Source organism: Oxyura jamaicensis, chromosome 10 (genome assembly GCF_011077185.1).
Source record: "Oxyura jamaicensis isolate SHBP4307 breed ruddy duck chromosome 10, BPBGC_Ojam_1.0, whole genome shotgun sequence".
NCBI classification, from domain to species: domain Eukaryota; kingdom Metazoa; phylum Chordata; class Aves; order Anseriformes; family Anatidae; genus Oxyura; species Oxyura jamaicensis.
In genome coordinates this window covers 60,381-81,447 of record NC_048902.1, presented here as the reverse complement: position 1 = coordinate 81,447, position 21,067 = coordinate 60,381, and the positions used below count along the sequence as shown (strand labels likewise).

The 21,067-nt window shown below is 38.6% G+C and overlaps 2 protein-coding genes across 3 annotated transcripts; both read left to right on the top strand.

The window, feature by feature from the left end:
- Nucleotides 1-330: 330 nt before the first annotated feature.
- SPATA5L1 (spermatogenesis associated 5 like 1) lies at nt 331-6,653 on the top strand. The gene is made up of 8 exons (XM_035336159.1): nt 331-1,523; nt 2,002-2,187; nt 2,757-2,915; nt 3,450-3,659; nt 4,085-4,312; nt 4,683-4,817; nt 5,509-5,634; nt 6,308-6,653. Exons 1-8 carry the CDS (start codon nt 447-449, stop codon nt 6,458-6,460), a joined length of 2,274 nt encoding a protein of 757 aa, XP_035192050.1. The 5' UTR covers nt 331-446; the 3' UTR covers nt 6,461-6,653.
- A 646-nt stretch (nt 6,654-7,299) lies between these two features.
- On the top strand, nt 7,300-12,920 carry C10H15orf48 (chromosome 10 C15orf48 homolog). 2 transcript variants are annotated; one of them, XM_035335292.1, is made up of 5 exons: nt 7,300-7,444; nt 7,630-7,718; nt 8,466-8,526; nt 9,225-9,316; nt 9,402-11,692. In XM_035335292.1, the coding sequence occupies exons 1-4, from the start codon at nt 7,403-7,405 to the stop codon at nt 9,291-9,293; spliced, it is 261 nt and encodes an 86-aa protein (XP_035191183.1). In that variant the 5' UTR covers nt 7,300-7,402; the 3' UTR covers nt 9,294-9,316; nt 9,402-11,692. The 2 variants fall into 2 exon arrangements, with proteins under 2 accessions (XP_035191183.1, XP_035191182.1); XM_035335291.1 differs by having other exon boundaries at nt 9,225-12,920.
- The last annotated feature ends 8,147 nt before the right edge of the window (nt 12,921-21,067 follow it).

Here is a 21,067-nt window from a genome sequence, read left to right as displayed (position 1 = left end):
TTGAGCCAGGGGAACCACTGGAAAAAGGGCGTCCAACTTTTGGGAATGCACTTGGGAAGCACCGATCTGGTGAGTGGGTGGCGCTGAGGAGACGACCTGAGGGAGGCGAGGGATCCCCGGCATGTCCTGCAGTGAGGAGAACAAGGCTGGCCTCGACAAGGGGTATTTTAGCCCTATTTCGGCTGGGAACGGATAGTTTAAAAGGCTGAGAGGGGGTTGTGAGCCAGGGGTTCGCCTCACAGTGCCTTGACAGCCCTGAGGGGGGCAACAGAGAGACGGGAGCGGGAGCGACGGGGAAGTCCCGCCCTGGTGCTCTCCCTGAGTGCGCTTGCTCCGAGACGGTGCATTCGCGGGGCAATGAGGGATGGCCGCCGGCAGCGAGAGAAGGGAACTGCCAGGTGAGGGGTGAGTAGGGAGCTTCCGCGGCGCTGCGGTCGCTGTCCGCGATGGAGGCGGCGCCCTTAAAGTTGCTCCCGCCCGAACCCGGTGACGAGGGCACGCAGAGGTGCAGGCTGGGCCCTGCCGCCCTCTCCTTCCTGGGTGCTCCGCTCGGGGCTCCGCTGAGGATCTCCCTGCCCGGCGGGAGCTGTTTGTGCACGGCCTGGCCCAGGGCGGACCTGGCGGACGGTTACCTGCAGGTTGACCTGGCTTCCAGGACCGCGGGGGTGGCGGTGGAGGCTCTGAGAGGCCTGACGCTGAGCCTTGGCCGGCTGCAGCTGCTGCCCTGTTGCCGCCTGAAGAAGGCGACCGTGACCGTGGTCCTGAAGAGCTCAGCGCTGCGAAAGTCCATGCCCCGAGCAGTGCTTCAGGAGACGATCAGGGACCTGTTAAGAAATGTTTATGTTTCCCAACATTATGTTGTTACTGTCGCCCCAAATTTTGAAACTCCCGTGGCGCACATTGAAATGCGCTCTGTAGACCCTGTGACAGAGGAAGCTGGACTGATAACCCCCCAAACAAGTGTAAAAATTAAAGAGGTGGTCACTCTAGAAAGGTACAAGCACTTATCAGAGAACACAGGAAAAATTTCAGTTGCAGGACTGGATGATGTGGGAAGGACTTTGAAAGAAATGATTGATCTGCCCTTCCGTTTTCCAAAAACTTTTAAGAAGCTGGGACTTTCTGTCCCTAATGGGGTGCTACTAACAGGCCCTCCAGGTGTGGGGAAAACTCTTATGGTAAAGGCAGTAGCAAAAGAAGTGGGTGCATACCTGCTTTGCATCAGTGGCCCAGCCCTGTATGGTTCCAGGCCAGGAGAAAGTGAAGAGAATTTGCGAAGAGTCTTTGAAAAGGGCAGAGAAATGTCCCATGAAGGCCCAACTATTCTCTTTATTGATGAGATTGACTCCTTATGCCCAAAGCGAGGAAGTTCAAACAATGCTCCTGAAGATCGTATTGTTGCTCAGCTGCTAACACTACTGGATGGTGTAGATAGTGAAGGCAAAATGGTCCTCATGGCAGCAACAAACAGGCCGGATGCCTTAGACCCTGCACTGAGAAGACCTGGCAGATTTGACAGAGAGGTAAGCAAACCCTGTTACACATTACTAATTGTCCCCCTGGAAAGGAAATCAATTATTCATTTTTTTTGAGGAAAAAATGGCTACTAGTCATGTTCTGTAGTGGAATTCCAGAGATTTGAGACATATGTCCTGTTCCTCTGTTGGGAACACTGAAATAACATATTTGCCTAAGACTTGTGTTCTTACGTTTACGTTACCTTAAAACGGTATTTGCTGAACAGTAGCTGACAGTGTCTTATGAACAACTGTTTATACAACACTGTTCACTTGGAAGGTAAGCATAAATGAAAGGTGCTTTAAAAAATTATCATTTGTATGCTGCTGCTAGTAGGTTCTTGTAAAACTCTTCAGTTGCAATACAGGTAGGTAAATTTTCAGAAAACAGTATAAAGCAGAGACAAAGTTGCTTGCCTAGGTCTACAAAATAAGAGGAATATAGCAAGATATCTCCTTAAAATTTGTATTGTATTTGTTTTAGGTTATTATTGGGACACCAACACTTACTCAGAGAAGATCAATCCTGCAGTTGCTTACATCTAGTATGCCAATTTCTACAAACATTGATCTGATTAAACTGGCTGAAATTACAACTGGGTATGTTGGAGCTGACCTTACAGCACTCTGCAGAGAAGCTGCTATGCAGGCTTTGTTCCACAGTTCTTTGGTATGCTTGCAAATTAATCAAGAAGAATGTAACTATTACGTACTACACTTTCTCCATTAATACTTAGTTTTCCTGGAAATTCTCAAGAAGATGAAAAAGTCAGAACCTAAAATGCTGAAAAGCACCAAATGTGTTATAAATGTAAATATACCAATGCTTTTACTGCAGTTGCAGTTTAATAACTGCACTTTGCAGACTTTTTAAGAGTTATGAATGTTAGACCATTTGTATTCAAGAGAATCAAGGCATTTATGTGTAATAATCCTGAATCTAGCAACTGTTTGATTTTGTAGGTCACTCTGTAATGGAAAAGTAATTTAGGGAAAAACAGTAGTTTTCCCTGAAATACTTCTTTCTGATAAAACTGTGTTTTATTTTTTTCTTATAAAAACTTTTCAATTAGGAGAATATGTTCTACTTTGTGCTACATCTTTTTGTACGCGGTGCTTAAGCTTGTTAGGGCACGAATTTAATTGACTATTGATTGCATTTGTCCTTTTGTGAAGTGTTTGGCATTGTAAATTATTATGTAAAAACATTATTAATATGCTTTATTTGGTTTTCTTCAGGATTCAACTGAAACGGTGATTAACATGGCAAGTTTCCAAGAAGCCTTTAAAAAAATTCAACCATCCTCTTTTCGAAGTGTAATTGGACTAAAAGAGTGTAACCCAGTCACTTGGGAGCAAATAGGTGGTCTTGAAGATGTAAAACTGAAGTTAAAACAGGTAATGTATAAAATGTATTTAGATAAAAAGGCACTTTCTAATAACCATGTGCTCCAAGGTGTTCTATGTGCCACATTATAGAAATGTATTCTCTTGCAAATTACATGATTCTAAATTGTATTCTAAACATTATTTTATACTACATTAAGATATTGCAGTGCTTGTGATTTAAAAACCTTCCTGTCCCAACATAACAGCAATAATACCATGGAATAATTATCATGCTTTCCAGTATCTGAAAAACTCTGCAGCAGTACATTTCTGATTTTGTAGCCAGATGTGGCTCTTGGATGTCATTCCTCAAGGATTGCCTCTTAATTCTGTTTGAGACTGAGAGGAAACTTCAAAAAGAAGGGAAAGGGAACAAGGGGGGTCTGTCTTTTTATACCAAGAAAGACCATATTAGTATTCTGTGTTGATTTCAAATTAATGCATGAACCAAAGAGAGAAATACTTTGCTTAGCTGCTTTATTGATTGGCTATGAACTCTAGTTCCTTCACTGAGAATTTCATCCCTTTTTTATGTATTGACAGTGCATTGAGTGGCCTATGAAATTTCCTCAGGCGTTTGCTAGGATGGGTCTGTCTCATCCAAAGGGAATTCTTCTCTATGGGCCATCAGGGTGTGCCAAAACCACACTGGTGAGGGCTGTGGCCACAAGTTGTCACTGTTCTTTTCTTTCTGTAAGTGGTGCTGACCTTTTCTCACCCTACGTTGGAGATTCAGAGAAGATTTTGTCTCAGGTACAGTTTTTAATTTATATGAGATCTAAAGTTTACTTTTGCCTGATTTTTATGAAGTTCTATGAAGTTAGGCCTAAATTTTGCTATTGGAAAAATTATAGTTAAAACTTACCTAGTTTTAAAATAGAAAAAAATAACGCATCCACATTTATATAAATGGAGAATCTAACCCTGAAATGATAACAGTTTTAAACTTTGGAAGTATTTCTACCCTCTTGTTAGTTCACATAAGAATTTAATTAAAAAGCAGAATCTGTCTGTGGTAAATGTAAGCCAGAATGGCGAATGAATGCATCTTTTTTTGTGAAAGAATTTATCTTTAAAGTTGCATAATTAAGTCAAAATAGAGTGAATGTAAACAGGTGATTTCACCTTACCCAGTAGAAAGTATGCATTAACATTTTATTCTATCAATACAAAAATAGGTTTTTCGCCAAGCAAGAGCAAGCGCTCCGGCAATAATATTCCTAGATGAGATTGATTCTATCTTAGGGTCTCGGTCACACCGTAAAACTGGCCATGGTGTCTCAGAACGAGTTCTTTCTGTTCTTCTTAATGAGTTGGATGGCATTGGACTGAAAGTCACAGAAAGAAGAGGAAATAAAGTATATGTTGAGGGCCAATGTCAAGAATTAAGTGACAAGGAAAGACAGGTAATTTTTTAGTTGTTGGCATTCACATTTTTAAACTTAAAATTCTTAAGCTTAAAAACATATTATTCTATTCTGTCATTGTTTCTGATTTTTATAAAATACCATTTATAGATTGCTGGTTTTGTATATGCTGTTCACCAATAAGACTTTGTCCAAACAAAATACCCATAAGCAAAATATTAATATAAAATAATAAAATGTTATATATAATAATATATACAATATTAACATTAAAAGGAAAATAGACTCATACAGAGATGCATTTTCTTCTTTCCCCTTTTATTTTCTTACTGGTAGTTAACAAATGTCTGTAGATAATACCTATCTTAACCATGTTGCACTAACTTGTTTATATAATCTTTTTACTCAGCTAGAGTTTCAGGAAACTTTGAACAAAGATTTTATGGTAGTTGCTGCAACAAATAGACCAGATATGTTGGATGATGCTTTACTGCGTCCTGGAAGGCTAGACAGGGTGATCTATATTCCACCTCCGGATCTGAAGGTGATGTATTACAAATCCATATGTGGCTTCAAATGGAGAGAGAGAAATTGCCAGCATACTTTAATTCAGGAGTAAAGGGGAAATATTAAAATAATATAAATAGAGGAATATATATTATATATTAAGAATTTGATGGATGGTTCACTGAAAATAAGTCACCAGATTCAAAGTACATGAAGTTTAAAAAGGAATAATCCAATTTGTAATTTAAATACCAGTAATTTTTGAACTGGTGCATGTAGTTACACTATTGCATATAGAAGGCAGCCAAAATCTGTTATTTATTTACAGAATCAAGCTGCAGTTTAGGAAGTATTAGAACAAGTTGGTTGTCCTTGCTTCAGATCTCTCTTGTGCCCTGTAAATGTTCAGTGGTATAAATGTTTGTCCTGAGCCCTTCAAAAAAAGAGATGACCAACAGCAGGACAAATACAGAAACTTCAGTGTAAAATAGCGTTTTCATGAAGTAATGAGCAACTCTGAATACCAGACTTTAATATATGAGGTAACCGCAAGAGTGAATATTTCCATTAATTGTATTTTGTTTACTTTTTCACAAAAAATAGAGTAGTTCTGCTTTTGGTAATTTCCTAGGTCTGTCTTAAGTCTGATTTCAGATTTTTTACTGCTTTGGAATGGGAGCAAATTGTTACTTTGGTTGTTTTCTCATTTAATATATGTCAACTTACAGGGAAGGCTTTCCATTTTGAAAATTTGCACAGAAAAAATTCCATTAGATTCTGATGTGTCACTGCAAAACTTAGCAGTCCTAACAGACCGCTTCTCTGGATCTGATATTGAAAATCTATGCAAAGAGGTATGAGATATTCATGGTTAATCTGCGAAATAACTATTTTCTTTGAAAGGTTTAATTTATAGTTTAACTTCTAGAGGTTACCAAGCCACCTCTAGTACATATTATTCTACCACTGAAAATAAAGAGAATGAATAAAACAGGAGGAGTGAATAAGAATTAATTATTTAAATAAAAAGCCAAATAAGTATAAAGGGTTTCTGTGATAATTTACTGGTGGAAGTTATTCTACCGGCAGAAGTGGGAGCTGTACTACCTTGTATTTCATATGGCTCTTTGTAATTCAGGCTCACATCCGTAGGAATCATATTTTGTGTAGTGCAAGCAACTGCAACATTCTTAGCTGAAAGCAGCATGTACTGTCCAGGCTAGAGTGGAAAAAAATAGAACAGGCCATAAATACTTGAGCAAAGTTACATTGAAGGCAGAAAAAATGGGAAGAAAATCCAATATGTAAATGATCAAGGATATGTTTTCTTATACAGCCAAAAGGAAATGTGAAATTTACACTAGTCTTACCTGATGGTGTGTCTAGTGATAAATATAATTCATACAGTGCTGTTCTCAGATACTTTGTCTAAAATTTGGTTTCATGTAAAATATTTTAAAATACTTGCAGTAACTTCTTTGTGACAATACTATAAGCATTTCAAGCTTTTTTTTTTTTTTTCTTAAGGCTGCTTTGTTGGCATTGCAAGAGAATGGACTTGAAGCAACTACTGTAAAACATGAGCATTTTGTAAAATCACAGAGGACTGTAAAACCATCTTTAAGCACAAAAGACTTGGAATTTTATGAAAAATTTTATAATCAAGAATTAACGTCTTGAATCAAAAAGGAATGATGTGGCATAAGTATTTTTAAATATATCACTAAGACTGAGATTTGAAGTGTTTTGTATCTTTCCAGCTTTTTCATACTGTACTTACTGTAGTTTTCAAGCTGTATGAAATACAGAAAAATTTCACTGGTGAAAAATGTGTAATGTCAGTAATGAATAAACTGAAATGATGGTTGCTTGGGCTAGGTTTCATTGGATGAAATGGGTAATTGAGATAGTTATGTGGAGTACTACAAAACAGCTTTGTTTTACTATACATTTCCTAGTTTTTATTACAAATGCTGGCACAGTAAGAATATTTAATTTAAAATGTGAAGTTAAAAAGGACAGAGTGACTACTGAAGGCAGAAAAGCTTTCAGAATGTGAAGTATGAGAAACCAAGTCCTGTACTATGCAAAAAGATAAGCCATTCCATATGTGCATATCTAAAGGCTTGCTTTCTCAGAGGCAGGTTTCCAAAGCCCATACAATTAAAAGCTTAGGGCCACGGTTAAGTTTTTGCTGCAGCAACTGGGCCACATATCAGTTGGGCTCCACTTTCGGTCCATAAACCGCTCGCCAAGCGCTGAAGCGAGGCAGGCCGAGGCCTTCACCCTGACGGCCTCAGGCAGCAGGGCTCGAGCGAGGCGAGCCTCCGATCAGCGGCCGGCGTCGCTCCCCTTATGAGCTGGGGATACCCGCCGGGGGGCGCCCGCGCTTTTTGCTCCTCTGCTGGACGTTGCGGGGGAGCGGGGCGGCATGTGCCCCAGCGCCTATATAAAGCAGGGAGCGCGGCGCCCCGTGCTGTTGTCCCGCTGCAGCGCTGACGGGTTGCTTTTTCGCCGGGCCGTCAGGTAACGCTGCGCCCTGCCTGGGAGTCCCGCGACCAGGGGGTGCCCAGGTTCGGTAGCGGCCCCATTTGTTCATCCAGGTCCGCAGCTGCAGCGAGGATGAACACGAATTTCTTCCACGTAATCAAATCGAAAAAAGAAGTAAGTGCCTCGGGTCGGCTCTGAGCTCCGGCGGCGGCTGTGCAGAGGTGGGGCCCAGAGCCCGGGGGCTGCCACCTGAGATGCGGCAGCTCAGCCCACCTCCGGGCCCCCTGTCCCTACAAATCCCTCCCGAGCTCAGCCAGGACAGGGAGTTCCTCAACTCTTCTGCCCTTCGTGTCTTTCAGCTCATTCCCCTGGTTGGAGTCGTGTCTTTCGCAGCAGTTGGGGCTGTTGCTTTCTCTGCCTATTCCCTCTTCAGCAAGTCAGATGTGATGTAAGCAAAATACTGCTCGGAGTTTATGTTGGTTTGTTGATCTCGAGGGAGGCAGTTGACAGCTATGTTTTCCTGGGAAAAAAAAGTAATAATCCAAGTGCATGTTCCAAAGTACTAGGAAAGATTAAGATATCTGCACACTTTAAATACTGGAAAAATTAAATATAGTGTAATGCAGATGGCTTCCCAGCTTATGATTTAATAGATAATATTTATTTTTCTTGGCTTTAGGTGTAATAGATTATAGTTGTTCTCAGACAATTGGGTAGAGGCCATTCAGATAGAGGGCAAGCAGGCTGTATCTAAAGAACAGTATTTGCAAATACGAACTTAAAACAAGTTAATATAAAATACTGGAGGCAAGTCCTTCACTCTCTAAGCTTTTGGGAAATTTTGTATTTACTTTAAAGTGACTGAAATAGACAATTTTAGCCATCAAGATCAGAATCCCCTTTTTATTTGCATCTTTATTCAGTTTTGATTTTCAGCTTTTTTGCTTTATGTTAGATAATACATTTATACTCAAACAATATTGGCATGTTGGTGCTTTGGAAGTTACAAATAAAGCAAACCGTAATTTATGCCTAACCAGAATTTAAAATACAGAGTTGACCAAACCTGTAAACATGTGTTTCAAGGAGTTACTTATGTGGATAGTTCTACTGCTAATAGACTCCTCATGTAAGAAAAGTATGTACAAGTTCATACCCTAAAACATAGTATCTAGTTTGCTTTCTTCTCTTAAAGCATTAACAAGAATGGCAATCCAGAGCCATGGGAAACTATTGATCCTACCCGGCCTCAGAAGGTAATTAATGTGAATAATACAGTCAGTGTAAACAGCATATTTTTTCCAATAAAATAACTACAATGTGTAAGAACTAGCAAAATACTGATGAGGAAAAAACGTAAAGCTGACATCTGTTTAAAAGTGGAACTGATTGCATAGCTCATTACTTTATCTAAAAAATTTCCCCTACATTACTTAATGATAGTAATTAAGGTATTTCCTTCTTGGTCAGCTGCTGAATTCGTGGTCTATTTGTTGGTGTTGGCCCCCACAGCATCTACTTACTAAATTCCATTGATAACAGTAGATATACAGACTGTAAAGGAAATGCTGTTTACATTTGCATTGTTCCTGAATTACAAAATTGACTGAGAATGGTTTATTGGGTATTATAGCTTTAAGGAAAAAAAATAATCTTAATTTAGTAGAGCACCTAGGACAAGGAAAAATACAATTATCTGGGAATATTTAGGTTTATTATTTTATTAATATCAAGATTTTATTCAACATATCATGGGATGTGATACTAGTTGTTATTTTTGCTTACTTCTATTAGGAAAATATAAAGCTATTAGAAATCCTTCATCACCAATAAGTTGATGTATGGTGTTGTGGGGAGAAGACTAACATTTTATTGAGAGTGAACTTAAATACTGAGGGTTTGCTAATTTCTTCCATGTTTTCATTTTTTCTTCTATGTTTTCCTTTGAATCCAGCTATTAACAATCCATCAGAAATGGAAACCCATAGAAGAGTTGGAAAACGTCAAAAAGCTTACGAAGTGAAAAGTTTCTGTTGGCTCTAAAAGGTACTCTATGAATCTAGTGGAATCACTTCTGCACAAACTTGACTACTGAAATCAGTGTGCGGAAATGCTTCTGCTACGTTTTTAGGGTCTCCCTACATTTTTTGGACTCTGGATGAGGAGTTTCATTTTGCCTTAGAAGTTGGCATACAACATCCACATAGTCCAAAAATCTGTTTCAAAGCTCATTTTCAGGTTGCATTTGATGTCATATGTTGAATATTCAGATGGTAATTACATATGGAAAAAGCCTTCACCCTTTATGTAGAATTTTATTTTCTCAAAATAGATCAGTTTTGTAATTTTACAGTGTTTTTTAATAAAATTGTTTAACTTTTGCAATGTTATATGCAAATTCCATAAATGGGAATTACCCAAAAGCCCTTCTAAATTAAGACTCTTGGTCTGCTCCCTCTTTATCCTATATTTTAATGCGGTATGAATATTGTATGCAGACTAGATAGTCATCATAGCCAGAGGATGTCTATGTGTGGCAACATATGTCATCATAAAATACACTTGTATTTATTTCCTACATTAGATGTGATGACAACGTAAGATGAAGTTAAGGTTCTATTCCTAATACTAAAGCTTGCACGTGTGCTCAGCCTAATACACCAGGGAGTCTTGTATGTTACTTGAGACTAAAGGGTTAAAACATAAGACTTCAGCATGGCTAAAAGGGATTTAGAAATGAGAGAATTTCTGTTATATTTAAATATTGCTCTTGTTTAAACTTAGAAAAAAATGCTAGAATTGGGAAATACATTACCCAAAACCACTTATAATGTTAATTTCTTCATCTTGTGGTAGGTAGTTCAAGCTTAAATATGCAGCACAGTTAACAGTTTTGGTGGGCTTTTTGTTTGTTTTCTTTTGTTTTGTTTGTTTTTAAATAGATATTAGGGACCTCTGCTTTAACAAAGAGAAAATAACACATTAAATTTAGGAATGACTCCACAGAAAGACACTTTCCCTTTAGTTTGTTTACTGACGGATTGGCTAGGGAAAGGACAAAATCCCAACAAATTAATCCCAACAAATTAACGAGGGGATATATGTACATCCAATGGTGAAACAGTCGTTTTGTGGTTATTTTCTGTATGTTTTCCTTGCAAGTTTTTTCATATATATTACATAGTTCTACACTGGATGATCAGAAGGCATGATACTTGCTGAGAGGAAGAAAGCAAAACTGAAACAAGTTGATTTGAAGAAGTTCCCCTTCAAGTGTGTAATAGTGAACCTAATGCTGTAGCTTCCCTCTGCTGCAGCAAAGACAAAACAAGTTAATAAAGCTGTCTCCAAAATTTTAAGGTAGTTTGGCTTCAGAGACTTCAAGTTTTCTTAAAGATGTTTTCGATGCTGAGAAGAAAAAGTTATTTATCCCACACTTGTGTGCAGATACAGTATAAATAATAAATAAGTATGACTCAGCAGCATTTATATTTAAGAGCGAGAGGAACAACAGGACTTCAGAATACGCGCTTAGCTTTCATTTTAAGGAATGACGTTACAAGACAATCAGGTACTATATAACCACAAAAATTCAGTGCTCTGGGGAGTAAAATTTTAATCATTTAAATAGAGAAATGTTTCAAAAATATTTTTGGTAAGTTACTGTGTATTTACATACGTTGCTCTATTACATTAAAAGATGTGCTGTGTTGTGCTCTAAGTTGATGCATTAATTAAATGAGTTTGTCCTTAAGTAAATCATGTGTATGGTCTATGAATACTTCTTTAGACCTAAGTATGTCAACATTAGGGAAACAAGTCATTTTTACATGATTTTTGTACTTAAACACTTTTCACTGGTGTCTTCCAGTAGCGCATTAGGCAGCATGACTACCATCAGTCCCAGGTTATTTCTTCTCATTGTCTCCTAGGGCATAATAGCAAAGGCAATAATACAATGCTTTGCTTGTTACATGTTTCATTTAAAACAAACAAACAAACAACACATAGATTTGTGGAAAGGGTTTTCACATAATGTGAGAAATCATCATCTCTTTGTATACTTCAAAAACATTATGAGGATTGTTCAAGTCCTTGGGACAACTTTTTGAGTTCTCAGACCAACCCTAAGAATATTCTATCTGCTGTATTGATTAGATTACTCCCATAAATTGGGAATACCAAGGCCAGTTGCTGTATCTACCCCCAGAATTGCTCAACATAAAGCAATAAAGCAATATACAAATTGTTTCCTTATTCTGCAAACATCAGAGTTAAGACAGTAAAGATTTAATCTGTTGAATTTTATGAGTTTACTTTTATGAGAACAGTAAGATTTCCTTGTCCTGTGTAATGCAAACCCATGACTTTTTATTCTTTGTGCAATTTAGAGGCTGTTGAAATAAATTTCACTTCTTCCTTCTCTCCATTCTTTTCTATTTCTGCGTTCTACTTAATCTTCTGTTCTAGGTTTTTGTTTTTTAAACAATCACTGTCTTCACTTACACTGTCTAGTACTTTTCCATGGAGCTGTATCACTTCCAATTATCATTAATTACAAAGTTTCATTAAAATGCTCACTGACTTGTTAAAGTTTCAAATATGGATTAAAAACCATTAGCAATGATTTTTAATGGTGCTAGTCACCATTTGAAATCATTAGAATCTATACAAGTTAGGCTTTTCTAACTGCAGCTGGCTGATAATTATTAAAGCCCATTTGTAAGTAATTTTCTGGAAGAATAGAATGTTGCTTTCTGCAGTATGCATGCAAACTGAAGCAATAATTGTCCCCCCCCAAAAAAAGTAAAATTTGGGGCAAGAAAAGTTGATGTAATTTTGAAAATAAACAAATCCATCAGTTCAAACAGTCCGCAGAGACTTAACAAATGTTTAAAACCTTGCTTTCATGGAGCAGTAACCTACACGGGAACCTGAGTGCTATTGTCTGTTCTGGGGTCTGATTCAGGCTTTATAAAATGCCAGCTCTTTCAGCCTTCTAAAATATTTCCTTTTTGTTTTAGGAGTCATTTAAAAATTCCTGATCTGTCTCCCAGCCTTTCACTAAGATACTTACTTTTTCTTTAGTTTATAAGAGAGCTAGGCCCCCAAGAAGGATAAAACCTAATAGTTGAACTCATTTTAGCCTCTACTCTTTCTCCAGCTTATCTGATACACCTTTAAACATACATATCCTTAAGCCATGACACGGGACAAGCTTGATGGCCTGGCTGTAAGGACCATTATTTCATGTATTAACTCTGTAAGTTCACAAAATCTTTGAGCAAAATTTCAAATACTCTGAATTCATTTTAACTGAATGTTAATCAAAAAAAAAAAAAAAAATACATTCTTTGCTATGTACCTTTATTTTAATTGCAAGTCTTTGATATTACAGTAGTACTTAAAGGCTTAAACAGAATGATACAAGATTTGTGGGATCCAAGACCTGTGTTGAGTTTCTCCTTTGGTTTTCTTTGCATATGATAGCCTCTGTGTCAGCATTTCTCTGCCTGACAGCCCTACTCCTCCATGTTTCTCCACTGCAAATAGTTTACTACCTAGTTATTTCATTGGTGCACGTGATTTCTGTAGTAAGTAGTTATTTACAGTGGGGCCTGGTGCAGTCATTAAAGGAAATTGTTCATCCTCCAGTTGTCATCTGTCTCAGTGCAGAGGGCTCTTGCCCCTAGGACTAACTGTAGAAAACAAGAATAATGGGAATGATTCACAGATTCTGGCCAGTGTTTGGTGTTGGATGCTTCCCAAAAAAGCTTTCAGATCAAACATGGCCACACTACTCAGCACAGTTTTAATTCATTGTCTGAAGTCTTCAGTGTATAGCACATGCCTGCCATATAGGCAGCACACAAGATAACACGATCACCTAAAAGCCTGACTGAAATGGAAATAGAGGAGCATTAGTGAGGAAGAGGACCTGGGGAGCTGTGGCCGGACTCAGCAACTATTTACCTTCAGGTGCTGATTTGAATAGACAGCAGGCAGATTGTTTGCTGAAAGCACTATGCCATCATAAAATAGCCATCACCACTAATTACACCCTTCACAGAAAGTCCAAAGAGTGAACAGGCACCTACAGGCCTCTCCCCGTGCAAAGATCAGACACCTTTCCGGCATTTCATGGAGGCTCTATCAACCCTATTCATTCTGTACTTTGGCCTAGTGAGCAAAGGATTTCGTTTAATAATATGTTACTTTCAGATAACATATGTCAATTCTTGCCGGTCCTGGTACTGGAGATGCAATGTCCTCCTGTAGAATTAATGAGGGATTTGTGGTGCCCTCCGAGGACCCCTCACAGAGACAAACTCCATTACATGCTAAGCCAACAGGAGAGAGCAACAGGAGAGAGCTGTTACCCGCCACCACCACACTGAAGGGGGAATCCTGAGGGATCCTCCGTGCCCCATGGCTGCCCTCTCCCTCAGCCACCTCTCAGTGGAGAGGAGGGAGCACAAGGCTGCCCGCAGCTGGTGGGTAATGGCGGGACTCGGGGCTTTCATTAGCACCTCATTAAGGAGGTGCAGTAAGTGCCATTTGGGTTGTTCCCGCTTCTGCGAGGCAGGGGAGGGCAGGAGGATGAGCCTTGATGTGCATTGCTGTCAGACCACCTGCGGGAGCACTGAAAGGCTGTGAGCCCTCAGCAGCGCTGATGATGGCAGCAAGGAGAAAAGAGGTACAAAGAGAGTAAACTTGCCATGCCTGGGCTTTGTGTAAATACACCATTTTTAGGTGGGAGGACTAAGGAGGTGAGTTCCCTTTGTGGTGGTGTGCTGTCTCAAGTAGTTTGTGAGGTAAAGGATTTCTCTATATAGCAAATGAGGAAGATTCTAGAAAATAGTAACTGTGGTGTTAGGGGATGACTGGGTTTTATTTGGTGTGATGGAGTGGAGTTAGCAAGTCAGAGTCCCAGAAGTAATTTCTCTGGGTTTGTCACATGCTGGTCTGAAAAAAACAACAGAAGTCTCATCAAACAGCAGTGAGAGAATGCAAAGAAGTGCTTGGTTTTGTTTTGCTCTTGTCTACATGTAGGACTGTCAAGGTCAGGCCACCTGTGTGGTGCAAGTGCTGTGGGGCTGGGCTGAGGCCACCTGCCTGGCCATGTGCCCCATGGCACAGCAGGTCTATGCTGCTCAAGTCCTATCTTGTACTCAGGCCACAGCTACCATCCTGCAGGTTGTGGTTCCTCACGAAATGGCCAGGCTGGTCTGGAGACATCAGGCCCTACTGTGGTATGTGGCTATGCCAGCTGTCTGGGTGATGGGCATTGATGCCTGTGTGTGGCTGTGCACCTGCACTGGGCAGCAGATCTACTGCTGCTGGTGGCTAAGGTTTGGCCACATGTGTAACGCTTCCTAAAATCCTTTTGTCCAAATACATTAGACTTCACAATGTGATGTTTTAAGATAAAGCCAGTCATCCTTGTGACCTTGGTCCTGTAATACTTAGAAAGTACTTGTGATAGTCTATTAAAATTCAGATAAATGTGTTTCCAGCTTTATAAGCTGTCAAGCAGTTGAAAACAAGTCTCTTCAACTTCAAACATTTGATCCCTACTATATCAGAAACCTGGTACTACCTGATTTCTGCCTCTCACACCCTCCTATTTGCTGCAGAAACTCCTTCCTTATTTACCTTGCTGGTGCACTTTTCTTCCTCACGCTGTCTCTCTTTCATCCACCAAAACAAATACATCAGAAGAACGTAGAATTTTCTTGGTCTAACTTGCTTATACTGTTAGCACTGTTTATTAGTGCATACCTGCACTGTGTTATAGGAAGTTAAACATGTAAAATGATTAGATCAATTTATAATTAGGCTGGTGGTTTAAACTCAGAAATTATGAAAAAAAAAAAGAGAGAGAGAAAATAAACCCACCACAGTAATGACTTTAGTAAGACTTTTTTCTTTTTTCTTTTTTTTTTTTTTTTGTAACAGTGGTAAAGATGCATAGTCTGAGCTCTTTAATCAAAGATTCCTGTACTTTCTCTATGTGCATTAAAAACAGCAAATACTGAATAATTGTTTTTCAGTTCTGAAAAGAAAATTCTAATTTGCTTCATTCTTAAGTATGCTTTGTCTCACTTAAAACTCTGGTAAAACACTTGTGTTTTTTTTTTTTTTCTTTAAATTTGTAAACATATTAAGATTGTATTGTTAGGTAGGTTCCATTTCATTGAAAACTATTTCTTAATTATGTTGCTGTGGAAAACTGAAGACAATGTCTGCTAATAATATTATGGGATTCTCTCCCTTACTTACTATCTTCAGAACATCTTTTGCTTTGAGTAAGGTCTGTTTTCTGACTGAAATCTGATTGATCTAGTTGTTGTTTTCTGATAAGAAAAAGTGAAAGTGACTTGTTCATGTTTGAAACCCCAAGCTTGAAGTCGTCAAGTAGTTGCTTATTCCTAAATACTGTGAATTGTGTGGATTCCTGTAGCCTTGCAGACCATGATGGTGGCAGCCGAAGCAACAGCTGAGAAACAGCTTTTTCCCTTTTGTAACCTTTTTTTTTTTTTTTTTTTTTTTTTTTTGAGTAAATTCAGAAACATTATTTTTTAGGCTAGAACTCACTCAGCTGGAGTTCTGCTGGCTTCATGAAGCAGGGCAGGGGGTGGTCGCTTTTGAATTTGTGACTTTACACAGCATTTTTTTTTCTTATTTTGAAAGTAGAATTCTCTGCTGGAGTGAGTGGAGGTTTTGTACAGACATAGATGATATCAGATGGTGTCAAACTGGGTATCTACAGACTTGAGACAAAATGTCAGTAGGATACAGCACCAAAACCAGACTGTGGGGACCAGAGGTCTGTAGTGACCCACTCAGCATTGCCTGGAGGAACTTCTGTGAAGTGGTGCAGTCAGAAGGCAGAGCTGTTGCTCTCCCACTTCATGGTTACAACCGTTTTCTAAAACTCTCCAATGTTCAAGCCACTTCCTGTCATTCTACTCCTTTTGTATGGTATCTGGCATGAGATCAGTCTTCCGGTAGACCAGAGGTAGCCTGCTAATGTCTGAGGACTACTGTGGTTCCTCAGCCTTTTTTACAGAGCTATGTTTTATCTTCTGACAGAACTGGTGCGTGTAGCGAGGTGTAAGCAAGGAATGCCAACCTTATCCTGCTGGATTGTTACATGGATTGTCAACATCCCCAAGTTTGGAAAAGCTGGAGTTCCTTGTATTCCTGGTCAGGTGTCTTAGCATATGCAGATTTTTACTGCAAAATTCATGTAGGATCAATATGATGCATTACGAAGTGCAATTTATTTCAATACTTCTATTACACTGCATGATATGTTGGGAGCAAATGAGGTAGCTGTAGATGCAGATAGATTAGCTGAGAGGTCAGAAAGCCATACAAGTTTGAAAAACTTAAGTAAATGTATTTAGGCTTTCATCTTTAGCAAGGCTTTTTCATTCTCGGTTGCTTTTTGTGTGACTTTTTTTTTTTTTTTTTTTTCTCCAGATAAATGTATTTGCAGTAAGTAGGTGACTAAATGCCGTCCTGTACCAGACTTGCTGCTGCAGCACAAACAAGGAAGTAAGTGCTGAAAAAAACATTGCTTTTAATCCCTGGTAGTAACAGGGAAACGTTAACAGTTTGCCAAAGAAAGCAGTCACATACTTGTCATAAATCACTGATTCATTACATTTTAAAAAAAGAAAAAAAAAAAGCTGTTCTTATATTAAAGATGCTAATGTTTCATGTAATGATTCATCTCTCTTACAATTCAGTGAAGCCTGAAATATGAAGGAAAAAAAGGCTGTCCTTTTCAAGTCATGCTGGGTGACTTTGTAAGTGTTGAGAATAGACAGGTAGGACCTGAATGAGATCTTAGTTATGTATCTGGGAATACATATGTTAACATTATGCTGCCTTTACAGAGTTTATTTTTCCTCTTGTGAAATGCTTTGAATGGAACATGTTTAGTCAGAAGACAGAATTTGGCTTAAAGACTGCAATATCCACCCTACTCCCAGAAGCAGAAATACATTGCAAAATCATAGTCATAATGACTTGCAGTTCTGTTCATTGCCAAACTAAGCCATAATGTTATCGTAGCACACTGTGGGAAGTAGATGTAAAACAAATTAATTTTGAAGTTACAGATTTCAGGGAGAAATGGAATTATCGCAGAACCTGTAGTAGTTGTGTACATATGCAAGTACGTTTTTTTAAAATTGCCTCTTAAGAGAAATAATAAGTTAATAATATAATTATTAAATATATAATTTTATAATTATTGTAAGTTTAATAATAAAGGTGCGTCTGAAGTTTTTGTATCCTCATTAGTTCAAAGAGGAAGCTTTTATAGTATGCAAAATAGGGTGATAGGTAGAAGTTTGAGCTATGTGTTGAGCATATCACTTCTTGATGCACATAAAGGACAAAGAGTATATACCCTCTATGCACCAATGCTTTAAAAAAGCCAAATTCCCACCTAAGTTATAGGTAGAGTCACTCAGTAAAGATCCCGCACATTTGACCTATCCGCCTGTTCTCAGAAGTCTTCATAGCTGTCTGTTTGGCAGTAAGACAGACATAATATATATTCCTCAATAACAAATACTAAAGCACAAAGTTATTACTGTAGCTAGAGATGAACATTTGTTGAAGCAACCTGTAATCAGAGGTACCAAAATCATGAGCCAAGGGAACTTCTTTACCTATGGGATTTTCTTCTTCATGAAACAGGTAAAAGGCTATGTGGCAACCCAACAAAGGAAGGGGATGTGGGCAACTCTCCGGTTGTTTTTATTATTAGGAATGAATGGGTGTGGTATGCACGAGATGGGTAATACATACCCTTGCTTAAGAGAAGAATTGTAAAGCCAGCTATCAAACATTTTAGCATAACAGCACAACAGATCATCTAATGCTGCAATCTGTAAGCAAAATTAGTGTTGGCTTAACTCGTGACCACTGTAGTTTGGCCCAGAAATATGGGTATGCTCCAGAGTTGGCTGCATGGTAATGTAAAGGCATCTAATGCTTTTCAGTTCCTGTCTGGAGTATCTATGTACTCTGGCTTTATCTGTTGGGTTGTTGTGTGTTGTTTTTTTTTTCCCCAACTCCCTCTTAAACACACTTTATATGATCAATAAAGTATGAACTATTTAAGGAGGAAAAACAAACAAACAAACAAAAACACTTCCTGCAGTTTGAATATCCTTACTCAGCCATAGCAGTTGGTGAATCCAGTACTAAGATTTCATTTTGTTGTGTTACTCTTGCTCTGTGGGCTGCTTCTTTCTATCTCTGGCTAAAATTAGGGACTACCTCTTCCCTCTATCCTTTCTCCAGAGAAACATTAATTGTAATAAGTCTGCGGGAAGAATAATGTTCTTGTTTCACTGCTAATTTACTGAGCTAGTTAATTGGTCTAATGTAATATGATATCCTGCATGGCTATCAACAAGTATGTGGATCTAGAAACATATCTTCAGTTACTGCTTACTGTACGTGACCCTTTAACTTTTGATACACAAATAGTTGCTTGCTTTTATATTTTCTATGATATGACTTGACCTTTGCTCCATGGCAAGTCCAGGCAGCAAGTTTACCTGTAAAACATAACTTGTTCCAGCTAGGCTACACTTAAAGCAGATGTCAAAGCACCAAGAAAATACTTCGTGTGACTGGGTTGGGTGATTTCACTTCCTAGTTGATGGTATGTGTTTTTTGCAGAAGCATAGAAAATACACAATTGCTTAATAGTTTGAAGAAATGAAAGAAGACTTTACTGGAAGGAAGCTGTGGTTGTGAGTTGTTCAGCCTCTATGTGAAGCCTGTTCAACTAGCTTAAAAGATGGCAGTAGCAATTGCTGCACAGTGGTATTTTCTACTTACTTTTCTATCTCCCTGTTTTGAAGCAAAAATGCTTCCCTTGATGTATGTTTTTGATTTAAAGTGTCAAATCCTTTATCTTAAAAAGAAGTCTTGTTAATTCGAATTCAGCACCCCACAGAAACAGTACTTATTTTCATAGAAACTTATGGCTTGCATGATGGATAGTGTTGTTTACATTAATGAATGTAACTTGTTCTAATTGCATTTGATAGCCACAGCTGGCTTACAGTCATAGAACATTTTTTATTGCATACCTCGGACTGGCAGGAGGTAATTTATCTCTGTATTCCATGGGTGTTTTCTGTACAGACCTTTAAGAAGTACCTTAAATATTTCCCAGTAATTGATTAGGAAATCCGTGGTAGGCTTGTGCTTTTCCTTATTATTACATGTGTGTATCCACGCCGGGGGGGAGGGAAGGGGGGGGGGGACAAAACAAAACAAAAACAAAAAAATCTTTTTTTTGCTTACTAATAAGACATTTGAAAGATTTGTGGCAGAATACATTCCTCTGACACGTAAACCACCAAGTCCCAGTGGTTGTAGTTGGTGCGCAGCTCTTTTTATTAACGCTTGGCCTAGTGCCCCCTCTGCTGGTAAATTTAGGCAGGACTTGCTGCTTAGTGCAAGGGGCAGCCTGTCCATGCAGTTTGTCAGACCTGTTCTTACACTGCGCTTGGAGAAAAAAAAAACATAGGAAATGTATACCGTTACTCATTGTTTTTATATAAGTTTCAAAACTTTACTATCATCTGAATTATGAAGAAGTTTAAATATAGTATTTACATTCAAATAGATATTTTTTTGGGGGGAAGGCTGGTTACTATCATTAAATGTTTTTGTTTACATTTCATCAATTTATTTGAGGGCTTATTACCTAATTTCTGTGTGCAATGTGGGGGGGGGGGGGGGGAACAGAGGAATGTGGGAATTGGATGCTTTTAATGCATGTGAGCCAAGGAGAATTTATTGTCTGCTTGCCATTCGGCTGCTATTACAAGTTCAGCTGTGCCTAAGATCCCTGTCTGTATTGGGACTGAGTGCAGTGGGACGTTTGCTGGGCAGACAGCTTTAACTGTTCTCATATGCTACTCACAACCCTGGAACAACCACTGATCTTTTCAGCAGGTATAACAGTAAGGAAATCATAAAGCAGTCATCATATGGATAAAGCTATACTTGAGTTCATGAAATGGCTTGTTTTTCTGCAGAAATTGGTGCTGCAAAAGGTGTACATGCTTCATAACCTTAATAGAAGTGACTAAATTATGTCATGCATTTTATCACTGGGAGTTTTCAAAGGAAGAAACTGTGAAACTGAGGAAGAAAAATACATGGAGAAAAGGAAAATAGATAAAGGAGTAAAAATATAGATTTGGATTATCATTATTTTACAGCTGTAAAAGTAGAAAGCAGGTATGCATGTGTTCTAAGAGCAGACTGCAGTCATAACTGCATAGAAGTAAATGGAAAGGATAGGCATCTATTGCAGTAGCTTCCAAAGTTGTCAGGTATTTCACAGAACGGAAGGGCAAGTATTGTCCGTGCTAGAGCATTCAGCTGTGGAGAATTAAATTAGAAGAGTAAAACCAAAGGGGATTTGCCATCCCCAGAGCACAGAGTGGCAGTTAGTGCCCAGTGTAATTTCTTAACAAGAACAAGGATGAGGAGAAGCTGGGAAGTGGATTAAGGGGTATAGGGAAGGGGGGGAAATACATGCTTTATTTCTTGATGTATGAAGAAAATCAAGCAAAAGATTTTTGGTGGTGCCATTTTGGATGTTGAAGACTAAGTTCAGGTATGAAATTTTACATGGTAATCCTGCTGGTATAGAAAAAAGTGCTGCTAGTATTGAAGGGAGTGTCAGCACAATTTAGAGAAGAAAAATCTTCATTAAACAAGGAAAACGCTAATTTAGAAATA

Excerpts from the sequence above, each read along its gene's own strand:
- SPATA5L1 (XM_035336159.1), top strand. The coding sequence starts at position 447 with ATGGAGGCGGCGCCCTTAAAGTTGCTCCCGCCCGAACCCGGTGACGAG. Across the intron at positions 2,916-3,449 it reads TAAAACTGAAGTTAAAACAG|TGCATTGAGTGGCCTATGAA; the intron begins GTAATGTATAAA and ends ATGTATTGACAG. Across the intron at positions 4,313-4,682 it reads TAAGTGACAAGGAAAGACAG|CTAGAGTTTCAGGAAACTTT; the intron begins GTAATTTTTTAG and ends CTTTTTACTCAG.
- C10H15orf48 (XM_035335291.1), top strand. The coding sequence starts at position 7,403 with ATGAACACGAATTTCTTCCACGTAATCAAATCGAAAAAAGAA. Across the intron at positions 7,719-8,465 it reads TTCAGCAAGTCAGATGTGAT|CATTAACAAGAATGGCAATC; the intron begins GTAAGCAAAATA and ends CTTCTCTTAAAG. Across the intron at positions 8,527-9,224 it reads ATCCTACCCGGCCTCAGAAG|CTATTAACAATCCATCAGAA; the intron begins GTAATTAATGTG and ends CTTTGAATCCAG.